Source organism: Rhinopithecus roxellana, chromosome 10 (assembly GCF_007565055.1).
Source record: "Rhinopithecus roxellana isolate Shanxi Qingling chromosome 10, ASM756505v1, whole genome shotgun sequence".
Lineage (NCBI taxonomy): Eukaryota > Metazoa > Chordata > Mammalia > Primates > Cercopithecidae > Rhinopithecus > Rhinopithecus roxellana.
Window position 1 is genome coordinate 83074626 of NC_044558.1, and position 23616 is coordinate 83098241.

At 40.1% G+C, this 23616-nt stretch overlaps 2 protein-coding genes across 5 annotated transcripts in view; one reads left to right on the plus strand and one right to left on the minus strand.

The window, feature by feature from the left end:
* Positions 1 to 374, minus strand: part of KNTC1 (kinetochore associated 1) — a 100120-nt gene extending 99746 nt beyond the window's left edge. Inside the window, exon 1 of the mRNA XM_010368364.2 lies at positions 7 to 374. The gene's annotated coding sequence lies outside the window, so the exon portion shown is untranslated. The remainder of the gene's footprint in view (positions 1 to 6) is intronic.
* Positions 344 to 22668, plus strand: RSRC2 (arginine and serine rich coiled-coil 2). Of its 4 annotated transcripts, none has more exons than XM_030938894.1 (11): positions 361 to 510; positions 4638 to 4794; positions 5818 to 5861; positions 6656 to 6733; positions 8182 to 8394; positions 9800 to 10003; positions 12008 to 12130; positions 15628 to 15707; positions 18274 to 18506; positions 20374 to 20463; positions 21687 to 22668. In XM_030938894.1, exons 4-11 carry the CDS (start codon positions 6726 to 6728, stop codon positions 21864 to 21866), a joined length of 1131 nt encoding a protein of 376 aa, XP_030794754.1. In that variant the 5' UTR covers positions 361 to 510; positions 4638 to 4794; positions 5818 to 5861; positions 6656 to 6725; the 3' UTR covers positions 21867 to 22668. The 4 variants fall into 4 exon arrangements, with proteins under 4 accessions (XP_010366663.1, XP_010366664.1, XP_030794754.1 ...); XM_010368363.2 differs by having other exon boundaries at positions 18277 to 18506; XM_010368361.1 differs by lacking the exon at positions 6656 to 6733 and having other exon boundaries at positions 344 to 510; positions 8204 to 8394.
* Positions 22669 to 23616: the final 948 nt, after the last annotated feature.

Sequence of the window (23616 nt, forward strand, 5' to 3'; positions counted from 1 at the left end):
CCTCACCTGCAATTGAAGAAACTAAAGAGAAACACTCAAGTATCCGGCCCTTCTTCCTGACTCACACAACCGCCTCTAATCTTTAGGTTCCACCCTACAGGTTTAAATTGGCGGGAGAACACTAAACCCAACCCCTTTACGGCGGCCGGACGAGACCAAGATTACTTTAGACTCGAAATAGGACGTTGCCCCACCCTGAGTTCCGCCCGTTCTGTTCTCCCGACTGCGCATTCCTAGGCTGTATTATTGGCCCCGCCCTCTTCATTGTCCTTACACGCCCCTTTGAAAGAACACCCAATCACCGCCTCGAATTGCGTTGTTATAGAAACTCTTGTTACCGCCCTTTTTACTCCCAGCAAGCTGTGCGACGCGCCGGGCCTCGTCGCCTTTGTGCCATCCGGGTCTCTCGCGCGAGCGATTTAGTCTGAGGCGAAGCTTCGGAGCGGCCGGTACTGTTGAGAGCGACAAGTGGAGGCGCCGCTCTAGCGGCCGGGACTCTGAACTATGGCGGTAGGTACCGAATCTGAGTTTAAAGCCAGGGATATTTTTCTACTACGTTCCAAAGAGTGGGTGAACGGCTCTCAGAGCCTTGTTCGTGTGTATGTGTGTGGACAAAATGGCGCCGCGGCCTTCTTCTGCGCCCGCCATCATGGCTGCCTGCTGTAGGGAGGGGGAAGTAAGGCGGTGTTGATGGGGGTGGGGAGCCGCAGGGAGTGCCTTTTTTTTCCAGAACTTTCCTCACCTCTTCTCCAATCCTACGTTCCTTTTGGCCCGCTGAACTTCCTCCATTTTCGCTTATTCACACTGGCCAGTGATTTATACTAAGTTTTTTAGGGACTGAGAATTTGCAGTGGAGAAAGGGGCTGGGAAAGAGAAAGACGATCAGGAGTGGTCTCTGAAAAGTACTGGATCAAAAAGGCGATGTCTGTTAAGGGATAGTGTGGCAGAAGAGAGCGACTTGTAGCGATTTTTTTTTTTTTGTACGCTCAATGAGATGCTTCTAGTTGTATAATTCCAATTAGTGTTTGTCAGTATAAGCCTTATTATTGTGTATTAACGAGCTAGGAAGGTATTGCTGAAAAGGAGTGAAAATTCAGCTTAAAAGGTTGTGGAACTACCAATTCTGACTGATGCGCGGTTTCTGAAGTGGCCCGTGATGTCATCAATTTGAAGTCCGAGAAGAATTATAGTTAAGTCTTGTCACTGACGTTGCTCCTTTAAATTTAAACCCTTCGTTGACCCAAGAGGAGCTACCGTTCGTAAATTACCTATTCTGAACAATAAGCCTGCGTGTGTATAAGATGCCCAATTCTGACGGATCCACATTATTTTGTGCTTACTTTATTTTTATTCCGTTAAAAGGAAAATGTAAAGATTTTGCATTCCTTTTTACTAAAAAATTATATCATTTTCCGTAATAATTATGACTCCTAAACGTAGTGATAATTTTAAAGTTTGCTCTTCCCAATAATTGGAATGCCTGGTATTAGGCAGATGATTTTCTTCCACTCCCTACCCTTCCAATATCTAGTTGATTGAGTTTAGACTCGTTTTTACTTACTGTTTTCCTTTGTTTGGTGTTTTGGGCCTTAGTATACTTAAAGAGTAATACTATTTTTCTTGGGTTGCAGGGTTTTTTTGTGTTTTTTTGAGACGGAGTTTTGCTCTTGTCCAGGCTGGAGTGCAATGGCGCGATCTTGGCTCACTGCAACATCCGCCTCCCGGGTTCAAGCGATTCTCCTGCCTCAGCCTCCCAAGTAGCTGGGGTTACAGGCGCCCACCACCACACCCGGCTGATTTTTTTGTATTTTTAGTAGAGACGGGGTTTCACCATGTCGGACAGGCTGGTCTCGATCTCCTGACCTCAGATGATCCACCCGCCTCGGCCTCCCAAAGTGCTGGGATGACAGGCGTGAGCCACCGCGCCTGCCCAGGTTCCAATATTTTAAAAAGTGAATTCAAACATGTACTTATGCTGTGCCTTGTTCAATAAAAAGACAATCCCCTGGAGAAGTGGCCTAGTATTCAATCTAGTGCTTACCTTCTTCGCAGTGGAAAAAGATTTGTCTACTATGTTTCGAGCCCTTATTAGAGTTTGCAACAAAATGTAAGTGATAAGAAACCAAAGTGGCTGCCTCGTAGAGCCAGTGCTGGAATAGAAGGCTGTTTTGCAGTTAACGTTTATGTGTACATATAGATTCGTACTAAATTAAAGCTTAGATAATTTCAGAGCAATTTTAATATTCAGTTGTTGGTGGTTTTTTCCCTGTATTATGCTACTATAAAATATCCTCAGGGAAATAAAAGTTTTCCATGGCCTCAATGACCACATGTCATTCCTGTCTGTTTAGTGTTAAGATGGTTTTTGTTGTGGCTCCGTAGTATATTTTACAGATGAAAATGGTTGATGTAAGTTTAGGTTAGCCTGTGTCACAGGAAGGTTTCTCTGTTGCCTAGCTTTGTGATGTTAAGCATCAAGTTAAAGTTAGATAAACCATTGCCTGAAAACTGCCTAACTTTTCCGTGCAAGGGTTGCTTTCGATTCTAGTCTTGTTCTCTGCAAAAGTAAATGGGATTTGCCAGTAGTTAAGGAATTCTATCTCTGACAGAAAGTGTCATGCACTGAGAGAAGTGATAGCGGTGCTTAAAATTTTTGAGATCACTTCTGTTTACTAAGTGTAAGCTGTACAAACACTTAGCAAGTAGTGGATGAGTCTGAAATAGTCCTTAAGGATAATGATGAAAAAATCCAAGTGTCCACTGTTCATTGTGAAAAATCAGAATCGTCCTTAATAATACAGCATCATGGAGATGCAGTATTTTAAGCAAGTCAGCTAATGTTGCTGGATCTCATCTGTGAAACGACAAAGTTGAACTCTATTATTATAAGGGATGAAAACCTTTCGGCATAAAAATTTTGTGGTTCCAGAAGTCACCCAGACTGGAGAAATAAGTACGTATACAATATGCTGGCATGAGAGCCTCCCTGGTAGTTACTTTCTTTTATTTCTTACTGTTCTTTTTATACCATTGTTAGAGGAAAAACATGTAATTTATGTCTTTCACCTCATAATTGAACTGCAAAACCTTTCTTTTTTTTAATTTATTACTTTATTCCCTAAGTCTAGCATTGGTTTTGGCACGTTTTTGACCCTCAGTAAATACTTGTTGAAGTAACCTGACCTCTCACAACTTCATTTGTTAAAATACAATATACCCATTCATTGTACTTGATATTTGGTATTCATTTTCTGGACTAATCTTCCTAAAGGAGGAAGTTCTCTAATGTGATTCCTTCTGCTGAAGACTATCGATTCCCTATTTATTCAATCCAGATTCCTTCTGATGTTGTGAAAAGTCCATAAACTGTTTCTGTAAAGAGCTGGATGGTAAATATTTTTGGCTTTGTGGGCCATGTGTAGTCTCTGTCACATTCTTTCCCAGGCTGGAGGGGCAGTAGCACAATCTTAGCTCACTTCAACCTCTGCTTCCTGGGTTCAAGCCGTTCTCCTGTCTCAACCTCTTGAGTAGCTGCTATTACAGGCACACCCCACCAAACTCAGCTAATTTTTGTGTTTTTAGTAGAAACGGGGTTTTACCATGTTGGCTAGACTGGTCTCAAACTCATGACCTCAGGTTATCCACCCACCTCAACCTCCCAAAATGCTAGGATTACAGGCATGAGCCACAGCACTGGCCTTTTAAGTGCCTTTGGTTTTAACAGTTCACTCTTTACAGTGCTATTTACTGAAGTTATTTATTAAATATGCCTAAACTACTTTAAAAAAAAAATGTAAAAACCATTCCTAGCTCAAGGCCATACAGAAACAGGATGAGGACCATAGCTTGCAAACCTTTCCTAAGTAATCAATTCCCCAGGTGTATCAATTATTTTATTTTCATATTATCTTCTCTGGTCAGATAGCCTACCATTGTCTACCTTCCACATTAGTTGAAACTTGTAAAATTTATATTGTAATAATTACTTACAAAGTGCTTTAAAGCAGAAACAACTTAATATTTTCATAGCCCAGAGCACATGTGAGGAGAGGCAGACCATATTTTGCAGCAACACTGTGCCAAGGGGCTGTTTTCATTAGAGGGTTATGACATTAAGATGAGGTTCTCACTTTGGTAAGTTAATTTTCTGTTTATTATTTTATAATATTTTAAAGGCATTCTGTTTTAAGATTTTATGATCTTGAGTATCTTTAAGCTTTAACAACTCATTTTTGATGTTTGACATGTATGCTAATTTAAAAGTATTGGTAAAGTCAGTTAAATGCATTCACACATCTAAAAAGGACTGTATTTTCTCTGCTTAAATGCTTATTGGAAATACTTGGAGACCTTATTCCTCCCCTACTCCACCCCATGTTTTAAAAGTTATAAAAATAATCGTTAGAAAACTAAAGATACATCAGTCTAAATATGTAGGTCTCGCTTTAGTATCAGGTTCGTCATTTCAAGTCATTCAGGCTTATTAGTGTACAAAGCATATTTATTTATTTGGAAAGCAGGCATTCTGATTTATTGATGTGGGGGACTATCTTCCCTTCCTTTGTCCCCTCTTTTAAGAAATTGAAAACATTTAAAATGTAATTAAGAACTTTAATCATTTGTTTTTAAACTTTTAGGCTAGTGATACAGAACGAGATGGACTAGCCCCAGAAAAGACATCACCAGATAGAGATAAGAAAAAAGAGCAGTCAGATGTATCTGTTTCTCCTAGAGCTTCAAAACATCATTATTCAAGATCACGATCAAGGTCAAGAGAAAGAAAAAGAAAGTCAGGTATGAATTCTTAGAGGTGGTATATCAGCATTTATATAAGATATGTAGACCTGTTGTATAAGAAGACATACGTTTAGTTTGTTGGCCGGGCGTGGTGACTCAAGCCTGTAATCCCAGCACTTTGGGAGGCCAAGGCAGGCAGATCACCTGAGGCCGGGAGCAAAAATACAAAAATTGACACAATCTCAGCCCAATGCAACCTCCATCTCCTAGATTCAAGCAATTCTCCGGCCTCAGCCTCCTGAGTAGTTGGGATTACAGGCATGCGCCACCAAGCCCAGCTAATTTTTGTATTTTTAGTAGAGACAGGGTTTCGCCATGTTGGAACGTATCAAATATAATTCAGCCTGTTTATTTTCTTTCGTTTTTATTTTTCTTTCTTTTTTTTTTTTTTTTTTGAGATGGAGTTTCGCTCAGTTGCCTAGGCTGGAGTGCAGTGGCGGGATCTCAGCTCACTGCAAGCTCCGCCTCCTGGGTTCACGCTGTTCTCCTGCCTCAGCCTCCCGAGTAGCTGGGACTATAGGCGCCTGCCACCATGCCAGGCTAATTGTTTGTATTTTTGGTAGAGATGGGGTTTCACCGTGTTAACCAGGATGGTCTCGATCTCCTGACCTCGTGATCTGCCCGCCTCGACCTCCCAAAGTGCTGGGATTACAGGTGTGAGCCACCGTGCTCAGCCTTGTTTTTATTTTTCTTAATGGCTTACCTCTCTCTACTAAACCCCCTTATGAATTTGCTATAGACTAGGAAACTAGATGGGCTGGTCAGAATGTATGTAAAATACTAAAAGTCTATGACTGTTTAAAAGATGTATCTAAGCTGCTTTATATCCTGGTTTGCTCAGATTTCTTGATTTGTTTCACATATGTGTTGTATTAATGTAGAATAATCCCACCTGTGCCATAAAAAAATTAGTCATTGGAAGAAGACTAATGGGAGTCATTTTTCTCCAGCGTTGAGTTTTTTGAGATGAGATGTTTCTCCAACTTTGTTTATGGTGAATATTTTGGTGTGTATTCACAGATAATGAAGGAAGAAAACACAGGAGCCGGAGCAGAAGCAAAGAGGTAATTAACACTTTGTAGTGAATAGGTACTTTAAAATACTTGTAAAGTGTCTGGTAGAAAGATTTGTATGAATATAAGACATTTGTCAAGGTAAGTACCAAACTTGAAATTTAAAAGGTTTATTGGGTTATAAAATAAGCATGACTTTTATTCATCATTTTTGAAGAAGATGTTTATGTGAAAAGTACCTTCAAAACCTTAATTTTATTATATTGTGAAAATACTCACAATAAAAATTTCATATGAAGAATATGATTGGTTTTTTTAGGCCTGTCACACAGAGCTTCCATTAATTTGAGGTCCCGAGTCTCCTGGTGCCTGAGAGTTGCTCAGGATTTTTAAACAGCAATCATCTTTACATAGCAATACCCTAGATATCTGTGGACTGCTTTTTCTTTATGAATGATAACAGGAGTTTTTTCTTTTGCAAACTAGTTCAGTTTCCCTAATAGTATTGAATTTTGAAATAAAGGTTTGAGTGAGGGACAGCTGAAAAGGTGGCGGTAACACCAAACTTGAGGAAAATGAAAGGCAACAGCTCTATTGCAGAGGAGTTACTTGTTGACCCACCTGAGAAGACAGGAATGAGCCAATAAGTAAGAGTAGAAGTATTAGCCAGAAAGGAAGAAGAGTTGTGGGGGCTGGGCAAGGGACTTCTAAAACAAGTGTGGGCAGGGACTTCACCTCTTCCCCTAATGGAAGCTCTGTTAAATTTTTAATTTAGGAGAGTTTTTGTGAAAATGACTATTTTGTTTAGCTCACATGATAACATTTCTATAATAAATCATACTCAGCGTGCTAATGCGCGAAGAGACTGAACTGAAGACGCTGCAGACTCAGATAGCAAAATAATAAGCCTACTTCATGATAAGGTAACTATTAGTCATTCAAACTCCTATTTCCCTTAAATATATCTTAAATCAGTTAAGGGTTTTAATGTTTTTTTTATAAATTAATAGTAATGTTATGTTTGAAAAACTGGTTTGAAATAAACTTTAAAACCTTTAGAAGTTTAACCACTTAAGACTTTTCCAGTCTGCCTCTTTATAGCAAAACCAAGAAAAATTTCTTTTCTAAGCTCATATAGAGAACTGGCAATGAAACTAAAATTTAGTTGTGTCTCCAGGTCTCTTATTTTTCTGCAAATAATAAATTACATACTATGATCATTTTCAGCTGTATCATCATGCATGTTCCAAAATGATTGGCCAAGTTTTATTTCTAAGAAACATTAATCGTGAGTGCAAAGAAACATGCTATGGCCTTTTGGGAAACAGTAGTGTCTTATTACAGTGGAAAAGTGGTAGCCTGGGCATCAGAAAAATATGGGATATAGGTTCAGCTCACCCATGTAGCTTTGTAACTTTAGATGTTAGTTATACATAAAATAAAGGGATTAAGTTAGAGGATGTGAGTTTCCTTCCAGATTTAAAATTTAGTGATTCAGAGATGTCTAGGATTTTAAGCTTTAGCTACAAGATGAATTTGACAGATCTTCCTGTAGGGAACTATAGTATGTAGCACTTCTACTTTGGTATTTGTTAGGATGAGACTTGATTATGCAGTTAATTTTAGCTGAGTCTCTGAATGCACATGTGAAGGCCTTGGTCTTTTTAAAGTATGGGGGCAGTATGTCTTGTGTGATGGCACGTGGATTAATTGTTATACCTAGTTTGGTTTCTTTAAAATTAAAACATACAGTTGCCATTTCTACCCTAGGTACATGAAATGTAATACTCCTCCAAGCCTATTGGGATACTGCAAGATGAAAAGTGATTCCTTCACAGTTTAGACATTGGGAGGAAAATCAAGAGCTGTCTTGTAGAGGATGTAGCAGGCAGTATAACTATAAAAGGGATACTGCATCTCTGTGTAAAATAATTTGAAATTATAGAAAATATTAGTACTTAGTAATAATTATACTAATTGAAATGCGTTTCTGGTGCACTTTTTGTGTCATTATCTCCATTACTTAATATTATGTACTCTGGATTTAGAAGTTGATGTATATACATGGTCTGTATTCTTTTAGATAAACATAAGGGATTCCTCTTTTGTCTGGCATAATGGCTTTTCAATATTTCAACTTTAAAAATCATTATTTCGGTTGTATTGAAAATATTTTGGGGAGGAACTACATTTTGGGTGTTTATAGTAAAAAAAAAAAAATAGTAATTACATCTGCAACATTTGGGTGATGTGAAACTAGATCATTTTTTTTTATTTGCCACACACTCCTAAGGTTACTAATGTTGCATCACAACATTTTTGTCTACTGATACCCATACTAACTCTCTTTGTTGCACTATTTTCCTGAAAGAACCAACTTCTTCTTAAAACAGGCAAGAAGACATGAATCCAAAGATAAATCCTCTAAGAAACACAAGTCTGAGGAACATAATGACAAAGAACATTCTTCTGATAAAGGAAGAGAACGACTAAATTCATCTGAAAATGGTGAGGACAGGCACAAACGCAAAGAAAGAAAGTCATCAAGAGGCAGAAGTCACTCAAGATCTAGGTCTCGTGAAAGGTAAGTCATTTTGTATTATAATTTAGTACCTTCTAACAAGATATGAGTTACGTAAAGTTTCTCATCAACCCAGCAACACCCAAAAAAAATCGTAATTAGGGAGTTTTTCTTGTTCGTTTGTTTGGGTTTGTGGTGTTGTCGTCTTCCTTTGGGCTTTGTGCTTTGCTTTCTCATCATGCAAAAACGGGGGATAAGGGATGACTAAATCTCAACTAAGTGCCTAGATTTCTTTTTTTTTTTTTTTTAGACAGAGTCTCGCTGTATTGCCCAGGCTGCAGTGCAGCGGTGTGATCTCAGCTCACTGCAACCTCTGCCTCCTGGGTTCAAGCAATTCTCCTATCTCAGCCTCCCAAGTAGCTGGGATTACAGGCATGTGCTACCCATGCCTGGCTAGTTTTTGTATTTTTAGTAGAGATGAGGTTTCACCCTGCTGGCCAGGCTGGTCTCAAACTCCTGATCTCAGGTGATCCACCCATCTCAGCCTCCCAAAGTTCTGGGATTACAGGTGTGAGCCACCGCACCCGGCCTAGATTTTCTTTTTTGAGATGGTCTCTGTGTTGTCCTAACTAGAGTGCAGTGGTGTGCTCTCAGCACACTGCAGCCTCTTGGCCTCCAGGGCTCAAGTGATCCAACCTCAGCCTCCTGAGCAGCTAAGACCACAGACATGCGCCACCACACCCAGCTAATCTCTTGGTATTTTTTGTAGAGCCAGGTTTTTGCCATGTTGTGCAGGCTGTTCTCGAATTCTTGGGCTCAAGCAATGTGCCGGCCGGCCTTGGCCTCCTGAAGTGCTGGGATTTCGGGAGTGAGTCACTCTGTCCAGCTGAGATTTTTAACCACTTAATCTGTCTGGCACTGAAAAAATCATATTGTTAAACTGTGTGGTTTAAGCCAATAAACAGTCCTTTTGCATCATCGATGTGATGTAGAAGGTGTTTGCTGCTAGACTGCAATTAGATTTTTTTGATGTTGGAGTATAGATAAAAAGATTTTTGAGAAACTGGACCACAGCTCAAATTTGTGAATGGTTTTTGGTGGGGTATTTTTTGGAGAATGCTATGGGGTGTGTGTGGTATCAGACTAAAATTTTCAGTAGATAAACTGAAGTATTAAGCTTTGTAACTACTGTGGGAAGAGTATTAAATGGAAGCTTAAATTTGGGTAAAATGCATTGAACACTTTTGACATGTTAATAGCTTTACTATGTTCTAGGACAAATTATCAAACAAAATGAAGAGTTCATTTTTAGTTTATTTCCTTTGAAAATCTCACTTTTTTCTGTAAATAATATAGTGCAGTTACTTGCTTGTCTTATTTGCATTACTACAAATGACTAATTTATGATGGATATAAGTGAAACAGCACAACGCTTAAGTAATTACAAATTTGTGCACTTTAATTTCAGACGCCATCGTAGTAGAAGCAGGGAGCGGAAGAAGTCTCGTTCCAGGAGTAGGGAGCGGAAGAAATCTCGATCCAGAAGCAGAGAGAGGAAGAAATCAAGATCCAGAAGCAGGGAAAGGAAACGGCGGATCAGGTCTCGTTCACGCTCAAGATCAAGACACAGGCATAGGACTAGAAGCAGGAGTAGGACAAGGAGTAGGAGTCGGTAGGTGACCATCATCCTGCATAAAATTTAATAGGAACCTCAGAGAGTCCATTTATCTTCTGTCAGTAAGAGAATGTAAAAATTGTGGGTCACAATTTTATTTATAGATTATAAATTATTTTAGTCATTACCTAACATATGAAGAACAGACCTAGTCACTTGAATAGCATTCACAAATATTCTCGTGTGATTGATAAATCTCTTGCGAAATGCAAGTATGAATAGGCCTATTAAAATCTAGTTGTTGGCTAGATGTAGTGGTTTACACCTGTAATCCCAATGAGGCGAGCAGATTTTTTGAGCTCAGGAGTTGAAGACCAGCCTGGGCAATATGGTGAAACCCCATCTCTACAAAAGATATGAAAATTAGCCTGGCGTGATGACACACACCTATGATCCCAGCTACTTGGGAGGCTGAGGTGGGATAATCGCTTGAGCCCAGAAGGCAGAGATTGCAATGAGCCAAGATCGTGCTGTTGCACTCCAGCCTGGGTGACAGGAGTGAATCCTGTCTTAACAAAGAAATTCAGTTGTGTTCAACACTGGATTCGCTGTATTTATTTTATTTTCACAAACAACTGAAATCTATTTTGCATACTTACCATATGCTGTATGCTAGAAGTCTTTGCCTGTGTTAGCTCATCTAGTTCTCAGAACCACCATGTTGAAAGGTAAGTCTATCATGCTTAAAGACTTTTAAGAAATATGCCCCAGAATTCCAAAACAATATCATTAAGTGCTAGAGCCAGGACCAGGTTTCATATATATCTAAATGCAAATTTCATCCGTGTGCTTAACCCACTGTATGGTGCAAACTACCTCAGATTTTGTTTGTAAATGAACACAATTTAGATTATCTTGATTGGTGGGAGGAGGCTTTGCTGAGATAGGAAGTGTACAATAAAGAGCACAGGAGGAAAACTAATTATAAATGTTCTTCAACGAATGCATTATTCTCTGCTTGTTTGCATAAGACAGTAGAATACTAACTCTTTTGTTAATTTATTGCAACTTAGGTCGATGTGTGAAAGATTGAAATACACATTTAAAAAGGGACCTGTACTTATATAGTAACTTGGTTTTTATGATTTATCACTTGTTTGATCTTTATTAAATCAGTATGAATTTTTACTCAGTGGTTCTAGTTTGTAGTAGTTTACTAATTTGAACCTTACCAATTAAGAAATTTTTTTTAAGTGCTTTTTTGGTCACTGACATCTAGTTTTTTTGTTTTGAGACGGAGTCTCACTCTGTCGCCCAGGCTGGAGTGCAATGGCACAATCTTGGCTCACTACAACCTCTGCCTCCTGGGTTCAAGCGATTCTCCTGCCTCAGCCTCCCGGGTGACTGGGATTATAGGTACCCGCCATCATGCATGGCTAATTTTTGTGTTTTTGTGGAGACGGGGTTTCACCATGTTGGCCAGGCTGGTCTTGAACTCCTGACCTCAGGTGATCCGCCCACCTCAGCCTCCCAAAGTTCTAGGATTATAGGCATGAGCCACCGCACCCACCCAGACATCTAGTTTTTAGTGGTTAATAACTTTTTATTTTTGAAAAATACCTACAAATTCACTATAGATGAAAATATGTAGGAATGATTCCTGTGGTGTACATACTGACCTACACAAGCACAAAATGACTAATGTATAAGGCTAGCTTTTGAAACATTGGATATACTTTGCAAAAGATTGGAAACAGCCAGATGCAATGGGGCATGCTTGTAGACCTGTGTACTCTGGAGGCTAAGGCAGGAGGATCACCGGAGGCCAGGCTTGGCAGCATGGTGAGACCCTGTCTCTTAAAAAGGGATGAGGGAGTTGGAAACAATTGTTTCCAGTGAGTTCAGCTGTAACAGAGATGTTTAAATTTTTTGCATCTCAAAATGCAAATGTTTTTGTATCATTGAGATTTTTGTTGAACTATGTAAATATAATTGATTTCTTATTAACAAAATAGTTATGATTCGGCCATAATTTGACATATGAAATATGATTTACTACAGAGATAGAAAGAAGAGAATTGAAAAGCCGAGAAGATTTAGCAGAAGTTTAAGCCGGACTCCAAGTCCACCTCCCTTCAGAGGCAGAAACACAGCAATGGATGCACAAGAAGCTTTAGCTAGAAGGTGTGTATATTTCTTAATTCATTTGTTCCTGTTCACCTTCAAATAAATGCTCAATTGTGTAGATAAGATGAATGCTTTCAGTAAGAGAATGATTTACATACTTTAATAATATGGTGGCATATTTGTGATCTAGAACTATGTAAATAGTTTAATTCTCATAAACATTTGCACAACTAAAAGATTGAGATGTCTACAATTTCTGTGTTTTTCTTCGTGATTTGACTGATTTCATTTTTCTCAAAGTTAGACTCCCAAATATTTTGTTTGCATTTGAAACTTTTTTTTTGAGTCTTAAATCTGGTTCAAGAACTATTATTTTCTCATCTAAGATGACTTTTCCTTTACTTTTTGTTTTTCTCCCTCAAATAGACAAAATACCTGAAACAGTAAGTAAAATTTTGTCAATATTATTATTTTGAAGATGGCAAATAACAGATAATACATTATAAGCCAATTTCTTTGATCTTGTAAGTTTTATTCCTGATAACTATGGGAGATCATTGTGTTTTTGTTTTGTTTTGTTTTGTTTTAATTTTCTGCTGTTTCGGCTGGGTGCAGTGGGTCACGCCTATAATCCCAGCATTTTGGGAGGCCGAAGCGGGCGGATCACTTGAGGTCAGGAGTTGGGAGACCAGCCTGGCCAACATGGTGAAACCCCGTCTCTACTAAAAATATAAAAATTAGCTGGGCGTGGTGGCGGTTACCTGTAATCCCAGCTACTCTGGAGGCTGAGGCACAAGAATTGCTTGAACCCATGAGGCAGAGGTTGCAGTGATCTGAGATCGCACCACTGCACTCTAGCCTGGGCAGTAGAGCAAGACTCAGTCTCAAAAAAGATACACACACACACACACACACACACACACAAATAAATTTTCTGCTGTTTCAAAGATGAGTAATGGTGCAACCACACACGGCGCAGCTATATATTGAAATCTGCAAAACTATTCAGAGAACTGCCTCATAGAGAGGCAAAAACTAAAATGAAATCCAAGCACTTATTTGCAGCATTTCCCATATTTTGAAAAATAGACTTTGTAGATTTTGATTTTTTTTCTCTCTTTACAAAATTAAGGTGTTTTGTTTTTTGAGACAGGGTCCTGCCCAGGCTGGAGTGCAGTGGCACATGATGACGGCTTACTGCATCCTTGAATTCCTGGGCCCGAGCAATCCTCCTACCTCAGCCTCTCAAGTAGCTGGGATCACAGGCATGCCTGGCTAATTTTTGTATTTTTTGTAGAGAAGACGGGGTCTCCCTATGTTGCCCAGGCTGGTAACACAATGTAACCTGATGTGCTGCCCTGGGAACCCAGCCTGACAGAAACTGCAGCTGAACAGCAGCAAAAGTGTGAGCTCACCCCTTCTTTCCATTCACCTTAGTGAATGGTATTAATTCCAAATCTTCAATGGACATTTTAATGCAACCAGTTGTAGTCACTCATACCGTCTTTCTAAAACTAGTATCAGTAGATTAGGAAATAATTTATTATAAAATCAGATTTAATTTATACTGGATTGTAATTTCATTAACTCTGACAAATATTTTTTAAGCCCTTAAGTTATTTACTTGAATGCCGTAAGTCTAACCTGTTTGCGTTTTTGGATTTTTTTAAAGTGAAGCTGTTAATAGCATCTAACATTTCATTGATGTAGACTACTTGGTGATCTTTCAGATAAAGTTTTAAATGTAGTCCTTTAATTTCAGAATATCAGATTATTTACTACCTTGAAATCTGGAGAATTTTTTTGTTAATAAGAAACTACCATGTATGGACCTTTTATATTGGTTTCTTTTTTGGTCTTAAATGTCGGGATTTAAAACTTTAGGAAATAGATTTCAGATCTGTGACCTACTTTTTTTATTTTTTATTTTATTTTATTTACTTATTTTTTTTTTTGAGATAGAGTCTCGCTCTGTTGCCCAGACTGGCAGCTGTGCGATCTCGGCTCGCTGCAACCCCTGCCTTCTGGGTTCAGGCAATTCTGGTGCCTCAGCCTCCCAAGAAGCTGGGATTAGTGATGCGCATCACCACACCCAGCTAATTTTTGTTTTCTTTTTAATAAAGAAGGGTTTTGGCATGTTGGCCAAGCTGATCTCAAACTGCTGGCCTCAAGCAATCCTCCCACCTTGGCCTCCCAAAGTGGTAGAATTGCAGGCATGAGCCACGTTGCCCGGCCTGTGACCTACATTTTATTGTTACTCCTAATTTATAGACTTATTTTCAAGGACAAAATCAAGCCTATGCTATGCTATGCCTTCCATGCATATGTGCTTCATAAAAGGGAATAAAAATTATAGCTTGTTAAATTTCCTGTCCCCTTTATACTACATTACAGAGGGCATTAGTGGCATTTGGCTTGATTGATAAATGAGGGAATCCTTATGGAGTAAAGAGTTTCTCTTTCAGGAATTCGTTGTGAAGATAATGTTACTTGTTATTTGCTATATAGAAAGAGTAAACTTAACATATAGCTTGTTTAGTGTGCATACTCTCGTTAGTGAATTTAATGAGTATGCACCCTACTCATTTAATAGAGTTAATAGAATGAACAAGAATTCAATTTTGGGCCGTGCACGGTGGCTCACACCTGTAATCCCGGTACTTTGGGAGGCCAAAGCGGGCGGATCACAAGGTCAGGAGTTTGAGACCAGGCTGACCAACGTTGGTGAAACCCCGTCTCTACTAAAAATACAAAAATTAGCTGGGCATGGTGGTGCATGCCTGTAATCCCAGCTACACAGGAGGCTGAGGCAGGAGAATCGCTTGAACCGGGGAGGCAGAGGTTGCAGTGAGCCAAGATCATGCCTTTGCACTCCAGCCTGGGCGACAGAGTGAGACTCTTGTCTCAAAAAAAAAAAAAAAAATTCATTTTTGTTTTGGGATGAATTTGTGTTTCATGTTACCAGTTCCTTTGCAAATGATAAATTTCTTCAACTGCTAGAAGTAATTTCCTAATTTAGAGAAGTTTACTTCCCATTTTATTAGATTACAGAGAAGGGCAAGGTTTGCTTGACCTTTTAGTTTTGACTTTTTGATTTTTATTAAATTGAAGGCTTCACTAAAGGCTGTTTAATATAAAAAATTATCTGAATGTCTTGATTGGCTGGTTTGTTCTCCCTCAAGAAACATTTAGATAATTCTGTAAATTTATTTACTACTTACCATGCTCTAAAATTTACTCAGCTTTCAATGTTATTTGCAAGATGTAATTTTTTTTCACTTGTTAATTGGAACTGCATATAAAAACTATGCCCATTTCTGACTAGTCAATTCAAAAATGTTTAAAACCACTGTTGTTGTATTCTTCAAATGTAACTTATACTATCTTAAGAATGATTGCTTTTTCTTCACATCTGGGTTATCAGTGGCGGAGGGATGCTAAAAATTTAAAATTTTATGGAAATTGGCTTGTCTCTGTACATGCACATATAGAGAGATATATACATAATGGTTTTATATTGTGTTATTTTAAATTTATTGAAATTATTTTTGCAGGTTGGAAAGGGCAAAGAAATTACAAGAGCAGCGAGAAAAGGAAATGGTTGAAAAACAAAAACAACAAGAAATAGCTGCAGGTAATTTTTTTTTTAATTCTTTTTTAGTCATCTCGATTTGAACTCTTTCAGGTTTTTTTGTTTTTCAGACAGGGATTTGCTCTGTTAGTCTGTGATCCTCCCCACTCAGCCTCCCAAGTAGCCGGGACTGCAGGCCCACATCACCATGCATGGCTAGTTGTTTTCTTAGTTGCTTTTTGTAGAGAGGACCTTTCACTGTGTTGCCCAGACTATTCTTGATCTCGGGCTTAAGCAATTCTCCTGCCTCAGCCTCCCAAAGTGCTAGGATTGCAGGCATGAGCCACTGCACCCAGCCTAAGTTTGACATGCTTTTTGTAGAAAAATTGAAAAATACAGAAAATAATAGGAAGAAAATCACCTATGATTCCTACTTCCCATTAGTACACTGTAAAAGTTTATTTTAGTGTTTTCTTACTTAAGTGTTTTGTAGCTTGTTTCTGATGTGGTCCATGTGGATAATTTTTGTTGATAAATTAGTAATGAGTATTTTTGTTTATGTAACACTGTAGTCATCACAACAGATTTTGTTGTTGTTGAGACAGAGTCTCGCTCCATCGCCCGAGGTGGAGCGCAGTGGCATGGTCTTAGCTTACTGCAACCTCTGCCTTTTGGATTCAAGCGATTCTCCTGCCTCAGCCTCCCATGTAGCTGGGACTACAGGTGCACACCACCACGTCTGGCTAATTTTTGTATTTTTAGTAGAGATGGGTTTTCACCATGTTGGACCAGGATGGCATCGATCTCTTGACCATGGTGATCGCCCATCTCGGCCTCCTGAAGTGCTGGGATTACAGGCGTGAGCCACCACACCCAGCCCCAGATATCTTTTACCATTTTGGAAATGCAGTTTGTGCAAGAAAGTGAACTGATGTGAAATATGTATTTCTCTTTCAAGAAATCAAGTTTTTAGACATAACAAACATGGCAGATTTTGAAAAGTATCAGGCCTGGCTCGGTGACTCACTCCTGTAATCCCAGCACTTAGGGAGGCCAAGGCAGGTGGTCAGGAGTTAAAAGACCAGCCTGGCCAACGTGGCGAAACCCCGTCTCTACTAAAAATATAAAAATTAGCCAGGCGTGGTTGCATGCGCCTATAGACCCAGCTACTCAGGAGGCTTGAACTCAGGAGGTAGAGGTTGCAGTGAGCCAAGATCACACCACTGCACTCCAGCCTGGGTGACAGAGTGAGACCCTGTCTCACAAAAAGAAAAGAAAAGAAAATTATGACCAAGAGCTTACTATTGATTTGGCATGAAATTTAATCTGGAAGATGGTTTCTTGTTGTTGTTTACATTCCTGGTAAACAGTAGCACTTATTTGAAACTCCAAAGGTTTACAAATAGCCATTTTGTTTTTAATACATCATTACAATCTTTCATAGCTGGTTCCCATAATGTTGGTAAGTTAAGAACTTTTTAAGGTTATATTCTGGACTGACAAAAATAGGTAATCAGAGGTGTCTTTGTTTACAGAGGACTGCCTCAATCACAGTGGAAATACCAGGGCTTTATTGAACAACTTGGCCTTAACATAATACCTGCATACTGTTCCCTTTTTTTTTTGGAGACGGAGGCTCATACTGTCGCCCGTACTGGAGTGCAGTGGCACAATCTTGGCCACGATCTTGGCTCACTACAACCTCCACCTCTGGGGTTCAAGTGATTCTCCTGCCTCAGCCACCTGAGTACCTGGGAGTATAGGCGCCTGCCACCACGCCCGGCTAATTTTTTTGTAGTAGAGATGGGGTTTCACTATGTTGGCCAGGCTGGTCTCAAACACCTGACCTTGTGATCCGTCTGTCTTGGCCTCCTAATCCTAAAGTGCTGGGATTACAGGCGTGAGCCACTGCGACCAGCCTTACCTGCATACTGTTTTTCAGGTATATGATGTGAGCATCAAACAAAATGTCCATGAGAACATTTCATAAATTAAAAAAAATACAAGGTTTTATTTTTTTGTGATCATACCTTAGAGACACTAGTTCATTTCAACTGAAATCGTACCTTCTTACTATTTGCAGAATTCTCTGTCCTCAAAGTAAATAAATGGGTTTGTTTTGTTTTGATAACGGAGTTTCACTCTTGTTGCCTGGGCTGGAGTGCAATGATGCAATCTTGACTCACCACAGCCTTCGCCTTTTGGGTTCAAGTGATTCTCCTGCCTCAGCCTCCCGAGTAGCTGGGATTACGGGCATGTACCACCACGCCCAGCTAATTTTATATTTTTGGTAGAAACGGGGTTTCTCCATGTTGGTCAGGCTGGTTTCAAACTCTCAACTTCAGGCGATCAGCCCACGTTGGCCTCCCAAAGTGCTGGGATTACAGGCGTGAGCCACCGCGCCTGGCAATAAATGGTTTTTATGTATATCAAGGGTTTATGCAGAAATATGTCCATCGATAAACACAGTAAGTGTTTGCTAAAAACTTGTGAGCTAATACACAGTCATTTCCTTGTATTTTGTGAAAACCCTACCTTTTTGCACATTCATAGCTTTTTATAAATCGTTTGTTAATGTAATCTGGAGGTTTGTTTATGTTTTAAAAACCATTTTTATACCCTCTTCAAGCAGCTGCAGCTACTGGAGGTTCTGTTCTCAATGTTGCTGCCCTGTTGGCATCAGGAACACAAGTAACACCTCAGATAGCCATGGCAGCTCAGATGGCAGCCCTGCAAGCTAAAGCTTTGGCAGAGACAGGAATAGCTGTTCCTAGCTACTATAACCCAGCAGCTGTGAATCCAATGAAATTTGCTGAACAAGAGAAAAAAAGGAAAATGCTTTGGCAGGGCAAGAAAGAAGGGGTAAGTTCTCTTATTCTGCTCTTCTATCATTTATTCCTAATTAGTAATTGCTTAGAAAAACAAATTTGGATTGAAAAAGATTACTTGGGGCTTACCTTTCTAAGAACCTAGGATGGCCAGACACGGGTGGCTTATGCCTGTAATCCCAGCACTTTGGGACACTGAGGCGAGCAGATCACTTGAGACAAGGAGTCCAAGACCAGCCTGGTCAACATGGCAAAACCCTGTCTCTACTGAAAAGAAAATTTAAAAATTAGCTGGGTGTAGGCCGGGCGTGGTGGCTCACGCTTGTAATCCCAGCACTTTGGGAGGCCGAGGCGGGCGGATCACAAGGTCAGGAGATCGAGACCACAGTGAAACCCCGTCTCTACTAAAAATTCAAAAAAAAATTAGCCGGGCACGGTGGCGGGCGCCTGTAGTCCCAGCTACTCAGGAGGCTGAGGCAGGAGAAAGGCGTGAACCCGGGAGGCAGAGCTTTCAGTGAGCTGAGATCCGGCCACTGCACTCCAGCCTGGGCCACAGAGTGACTGTCTCAAAAAAAAAAAAAAAAAAAAAAAATTAGCTGGGTGTGATGGTAGGCTGAGGCAGGAGAATCGCTTGAGCCTGTTATGCACCGGGTACAGTGAGCCAAGATCATGCCACTTAGCCAGGCGTGGTGATGTGCCCCTGTAATCCCAGCTATTTGGAAGGCTGAGACAGGAGAATTGCTTGATCCTGGGAGGCGGAGGTTGTAGTGAGTGAGTTTCCAGTGAAACTCCATCTCCAAAAAAAAAAAAAAAATCATGCCACTGCACTTCAGCCTCGGGGACAGAGTTGAGACCCTGTCTCAAAAAATAAAAAGCTAGGATAGTCTTATTTGCCAGTTGTTAATACTAAATAAAACATAATTGATTGAAGTCAAGCTTTCAAAGAAAATTAATATTACCATAGTATTAAGGAAAAGAGACTACTTGGTTTAGGATTTTTCATAGATTATGAGGTACTTTTTTTTTTTTTTTTTTTTTACATTATTTGCAAAGACAAATGACATTAATTGCAGATGGCATATGCAGTTGCAAAAATTGCATGCTAAAAAAGGCCTATGAGGCCAGGCACGGTGGCTTAAGCCTATAATCCTAGCACTTTGGGAGGCCGAGACGGGCAGATCACGAGGTCAGGAGATCGAGACCATCCTGGCTAACACGGTGAAACCCCATCTCTACTAAAAATACAAAAACTAGCCGGGCGAGGTAGCGGGCACCTGTAGTCCCAGCTACTTGGGAGGCTGAGGCAGGAGAATGGCGTAAACCCGGGAGACGGAGCTTGCAGTGAGCTGAGATCCGGCCACTGCACTCCAGCCTGGGCGACAGAGCGAGACTCCGCCTCAAAAAAAAGGCCTATGATAGGAAAATCCATTTTTTTATTTTTATTATTTTTGAGACAGGGTCTCGCTCTTGTCGCCCAGGCTGGAGTGCAGTGGCGTGATCTCGACTCACTGCAACCTCTGCCTCCCGGGTTCAAGCAATTCTCCTGCCTCAGACTCCTGAGACCCCCCTGGGTCTACCGGTGCCCACCACCATGCCAGGCTACCTTTTTGTGTTTTTAGTAGAGACGGAGTTTCACCATGTTAGCCAGGCTGGTCTCAACCCCCTGACCTCAGGTGATTTGCCCGCCTCGGCCTCCCAAACTGCTGGGATTACAGGAGTAATAACCAACCTCTTATATTTCTTTGCATTGTGGTTTCTTAAGTCTTGAAATAATTAAACTTACATTGATTGAATGCCATCCATGCTATTTGTTTTTTTTATTGAGACATTGTTGAGATATTTCATGTCCTAAAAAATATATTTAAATTTTACATGTGCTAAAGTTTAATGTTTCTTAACAGGACAAATCCCAGTCTGCTGAAATATGGGAAAAATTGAATTTTGGAAACAAGGACCAAAATGTCAAATTTAGGAAGTTGATGGGTATTAAGGTGAGTTTCAAATGTGCCAGGGAATCTTTGCATTAGCTGTTAGCCGTCCTGCACTAATCTTCCCTCATTTTCTTAGTTCTGATCTTTGCTCAGGTGTCAATGTTTGAGTTCTTTCCCACCACCTTTTGTAAAACAACAAGCAATCCCATTCTGAAACATTCCCATCTCCCCTACCCACTGTCCTCCCTACACACACACTTAGTGAGAGAGACACAGTCTTGCTCTGCTTGCTCTGTCACTCGGACTGGAGTACAGTGGTGCAGTCATACCTTGCTGCAGCCTCAAACTTCGGGTCTCAAGCAGTCCTTCCACCTCAGCCTCTCAAAGCCCTGGATCACAATTCTGAGCCATTGCGCCCAGCCTCCATCCCCGTTTTCTATTTTGCTTTCCTCTGTGGCATTTATACCCTGACTTCTTCTACATACTATGTTTTTTCCAACCTACTAAACCAAAGTTAACTTTTGTTACACTCTGCTATATTCCAGACCTAGAAAGAACATTGCCTTGTACTATGGAGGTGTTTAATAATGAATGGAAATTAAGTCATTGAGATCAAATACACATCCCAAAAGTATATATTTTTTTGTTTTGGTTTGGTTTTGTTTTGTTAGTAGAGACGAGGTTTCACCATGTTGGCCAGGCTAGTCTTGAACTCCTGACCTGAGGTGATCCACCCATCTCAGCCTCCCAAAGTCCTGGGATTGCAGGCCTGAGCCACACTGCACCCAGCCAAAACTATGATTTAATAATAGTGTCAGTCTAGCTCACACCTGTAATCCCAACACTTTAGGCGGCCGAGGGGGGCAGATCCCTGAGGTCAGGAGTTCGAGACCAGTCTGACCAATATTGTGAAACCCCATCTCTACTGACAATACAAAAATTGGGACTGGGCGTGGTGGCTCACGCCTGTGATCCCAGCACACTGGGAAGCCAAGGTGGGCGGATCATGAGGTCAGGAATTTGAGACCAGCCTAACCAACGTGGTGAAACCCCTTCTCTACTGAAAATACAAAAATTAGTTGGGCGTGGTGCCGTGCACCTGTAATCCCAGCTATTTGGGAGGCTGAGGCATAAGAATTGCTTAATCCCGGTAGCTGGAGGTTGCAGTGAGCCAAGAATGGCAGCACTGCACTCCAGACTAGGCAAAAAAATAAAAAAGTGTCAAGTGAGAGAATATTTATCTTCATCTGAATTTATTGTAATGTTTTATGTCTGATCTTTAGAGTGAAGATGAAGCTGGGTGTAGCTCAGTTGATGAAGAAAGTTACAAGACTCTGAAGCAACAGGAAGAAGTATTTCGAAATTTAGATGCTCAGTATGAAATGGCAAGATCACAGACCCACACACAAAGAGGAATGGGTTTGGGTTTCACATCTTCAATGCGAGGAATGGATGCAGTTTGAAAATGATGACACTTGTAAAGTTTGGGACTTATAGACTTCTTGTTCTGATGTCAGGTCCTTGTTCACCAAACAGCTAGCATTCTAGCTTGCATGGGTGTTGCATTGACTTTAATTTATTGAAAAATACAAATTTTTGTAAATATCAGATCAGTGATACTGGTGTTAGTGTTGTAATCAGGTTAAACCCACTTCCATTAAACTTGACAGGACTATAGAAGGACAATATTTTTTAGTTCATGAATTCTACTTTTCAAATATATAAAAGCTGCAGGTGGGGATAAAATCTCATACATGGATTTTTTCGTGTCCGCTGTCTTGTGTACTTTTGTACTTAACCTTGTACAGTTATTTTCATCTCTTGAAACATGAAAGAAATGTTATGTAGATGTTCTTTAGAAGATCTGGCCATTTGGTACATAATCCAGCACAGATAAGCTGGGTGGTGATGATAATAAAAATGGTTTTCTCAAAACTGGTGTTAATTTAAGTTACCTGGGAGGTTTCTTTGAATTTGTTTTATGGTTTCTGTAGCATTTGGCAATTGCTGTTAGAAAACACTAGCTAGAAATCACCCCCACCCTGGCCCTTTTTAAGGCCAGTTAACTATACTACAGGCAATACCATGGTGAGCAAAAATGTAAAAGGTGGGAGGAGAAAACTTATTAAAATAGTATGTTTTCCTATTATAAGGGACAGACTTGGTATTCAGTATTTGTCAAATATTACATGTGTTATTCAGGAAATAGATTAATGCATTAAAGGGATGTAAGCACTTTTATTTTAATAAAGTGCCTTATGACAAGTTCTTTGTATGCTTTTTGCTCATTATCCCTTTGGAGTCTTCTCCAGCATAGACTAAAATACTAAAATATTAGAAAAATTTTTTTCATTTTTGTTTTTGAGACAGGGTCTCACTCTGTTGCCTAGGCTGGGTGCAGCCTCTGCCTCCCAGGTTCAAGCAATTCTTCCACCTCCGCCTCCCAAGTAACTGGGATTACAGGCCCACCACCATGCCCGACCAATTTTTATATTTTTATAAAATTATGGGGTTTTACCATGTTGGCCAGGCTGGTCCTGAACGCCTGACCTCAGGTGATCCACCCTCAGCCTCCCAAAGTGCTGGGATTACAGGCGTGAGCCACTGCACCCGGCCTAGAAAATGTTTCCATAAATCTGGAACTAAGGGGTGGAGGAGCCCTGCAAAACTTCAAGTTAATTTACTTCGTTAAAACAAAGTAATAAGGTTTGGCTTTCCTTTGGAAAACATCACAGTATGAGAGCACATTACAATCAGGGAAGACTATAGGAATAATTGATTGACAAGCCTTATTTTAAAAGTTGGAATTGAGTCCTGCCAACTTGCTCATTAGGTATATTTTTCTTATACATGAAAACCAAGTGATGGGGTGTTTTCTTCTTTTTGCTTTATGTCCTAGGCTGGAGTGCAGTGCAGCAGGCTTCCCCGGGCTCAAGCAGTCCTCCCACCTCAGCCTCTTGAGTAGCTGGGACCACAGGTGTTCACCAACACACCTAGCTTGTTTTTAATTTTTTGTAAAGACAAGGTCTTGTTACGTTGCCCAGGTTGGTCTTGAATTCCTGGCCTCAAGCAATCCTCCCACCTCAGGGCTCCCAAAGTGATGGGATTACAGGTGTGATCCACTTCACCCAGCCAGATTATAAGATTTTTAATATATTTTAATAAACCTTTCGTTTTCCCAGAAGACAGTAATTCTATGGGAAAATGGCTTTT

Bases quoted from the DNA above. Each gene is read 5' to 3' on its own strand.
- RSRC2 (XM_010368361.1), top strand. The intron at 12,131-15,627 runs GTGTGTATATTT...TTATTTTTGCAG, and splicing joins CAAGAAGCTTTAGCTAGAAG to GTTGGAAAGGGCAAAGAAAT. The intron at 20,464-21,686 runs GTGAGTTTCAAA...TCTGATCTTTAG, and splicing joins GGAAGTTGATGGGTATTAAG to AGTGAAGATGAAGCTGGGTG.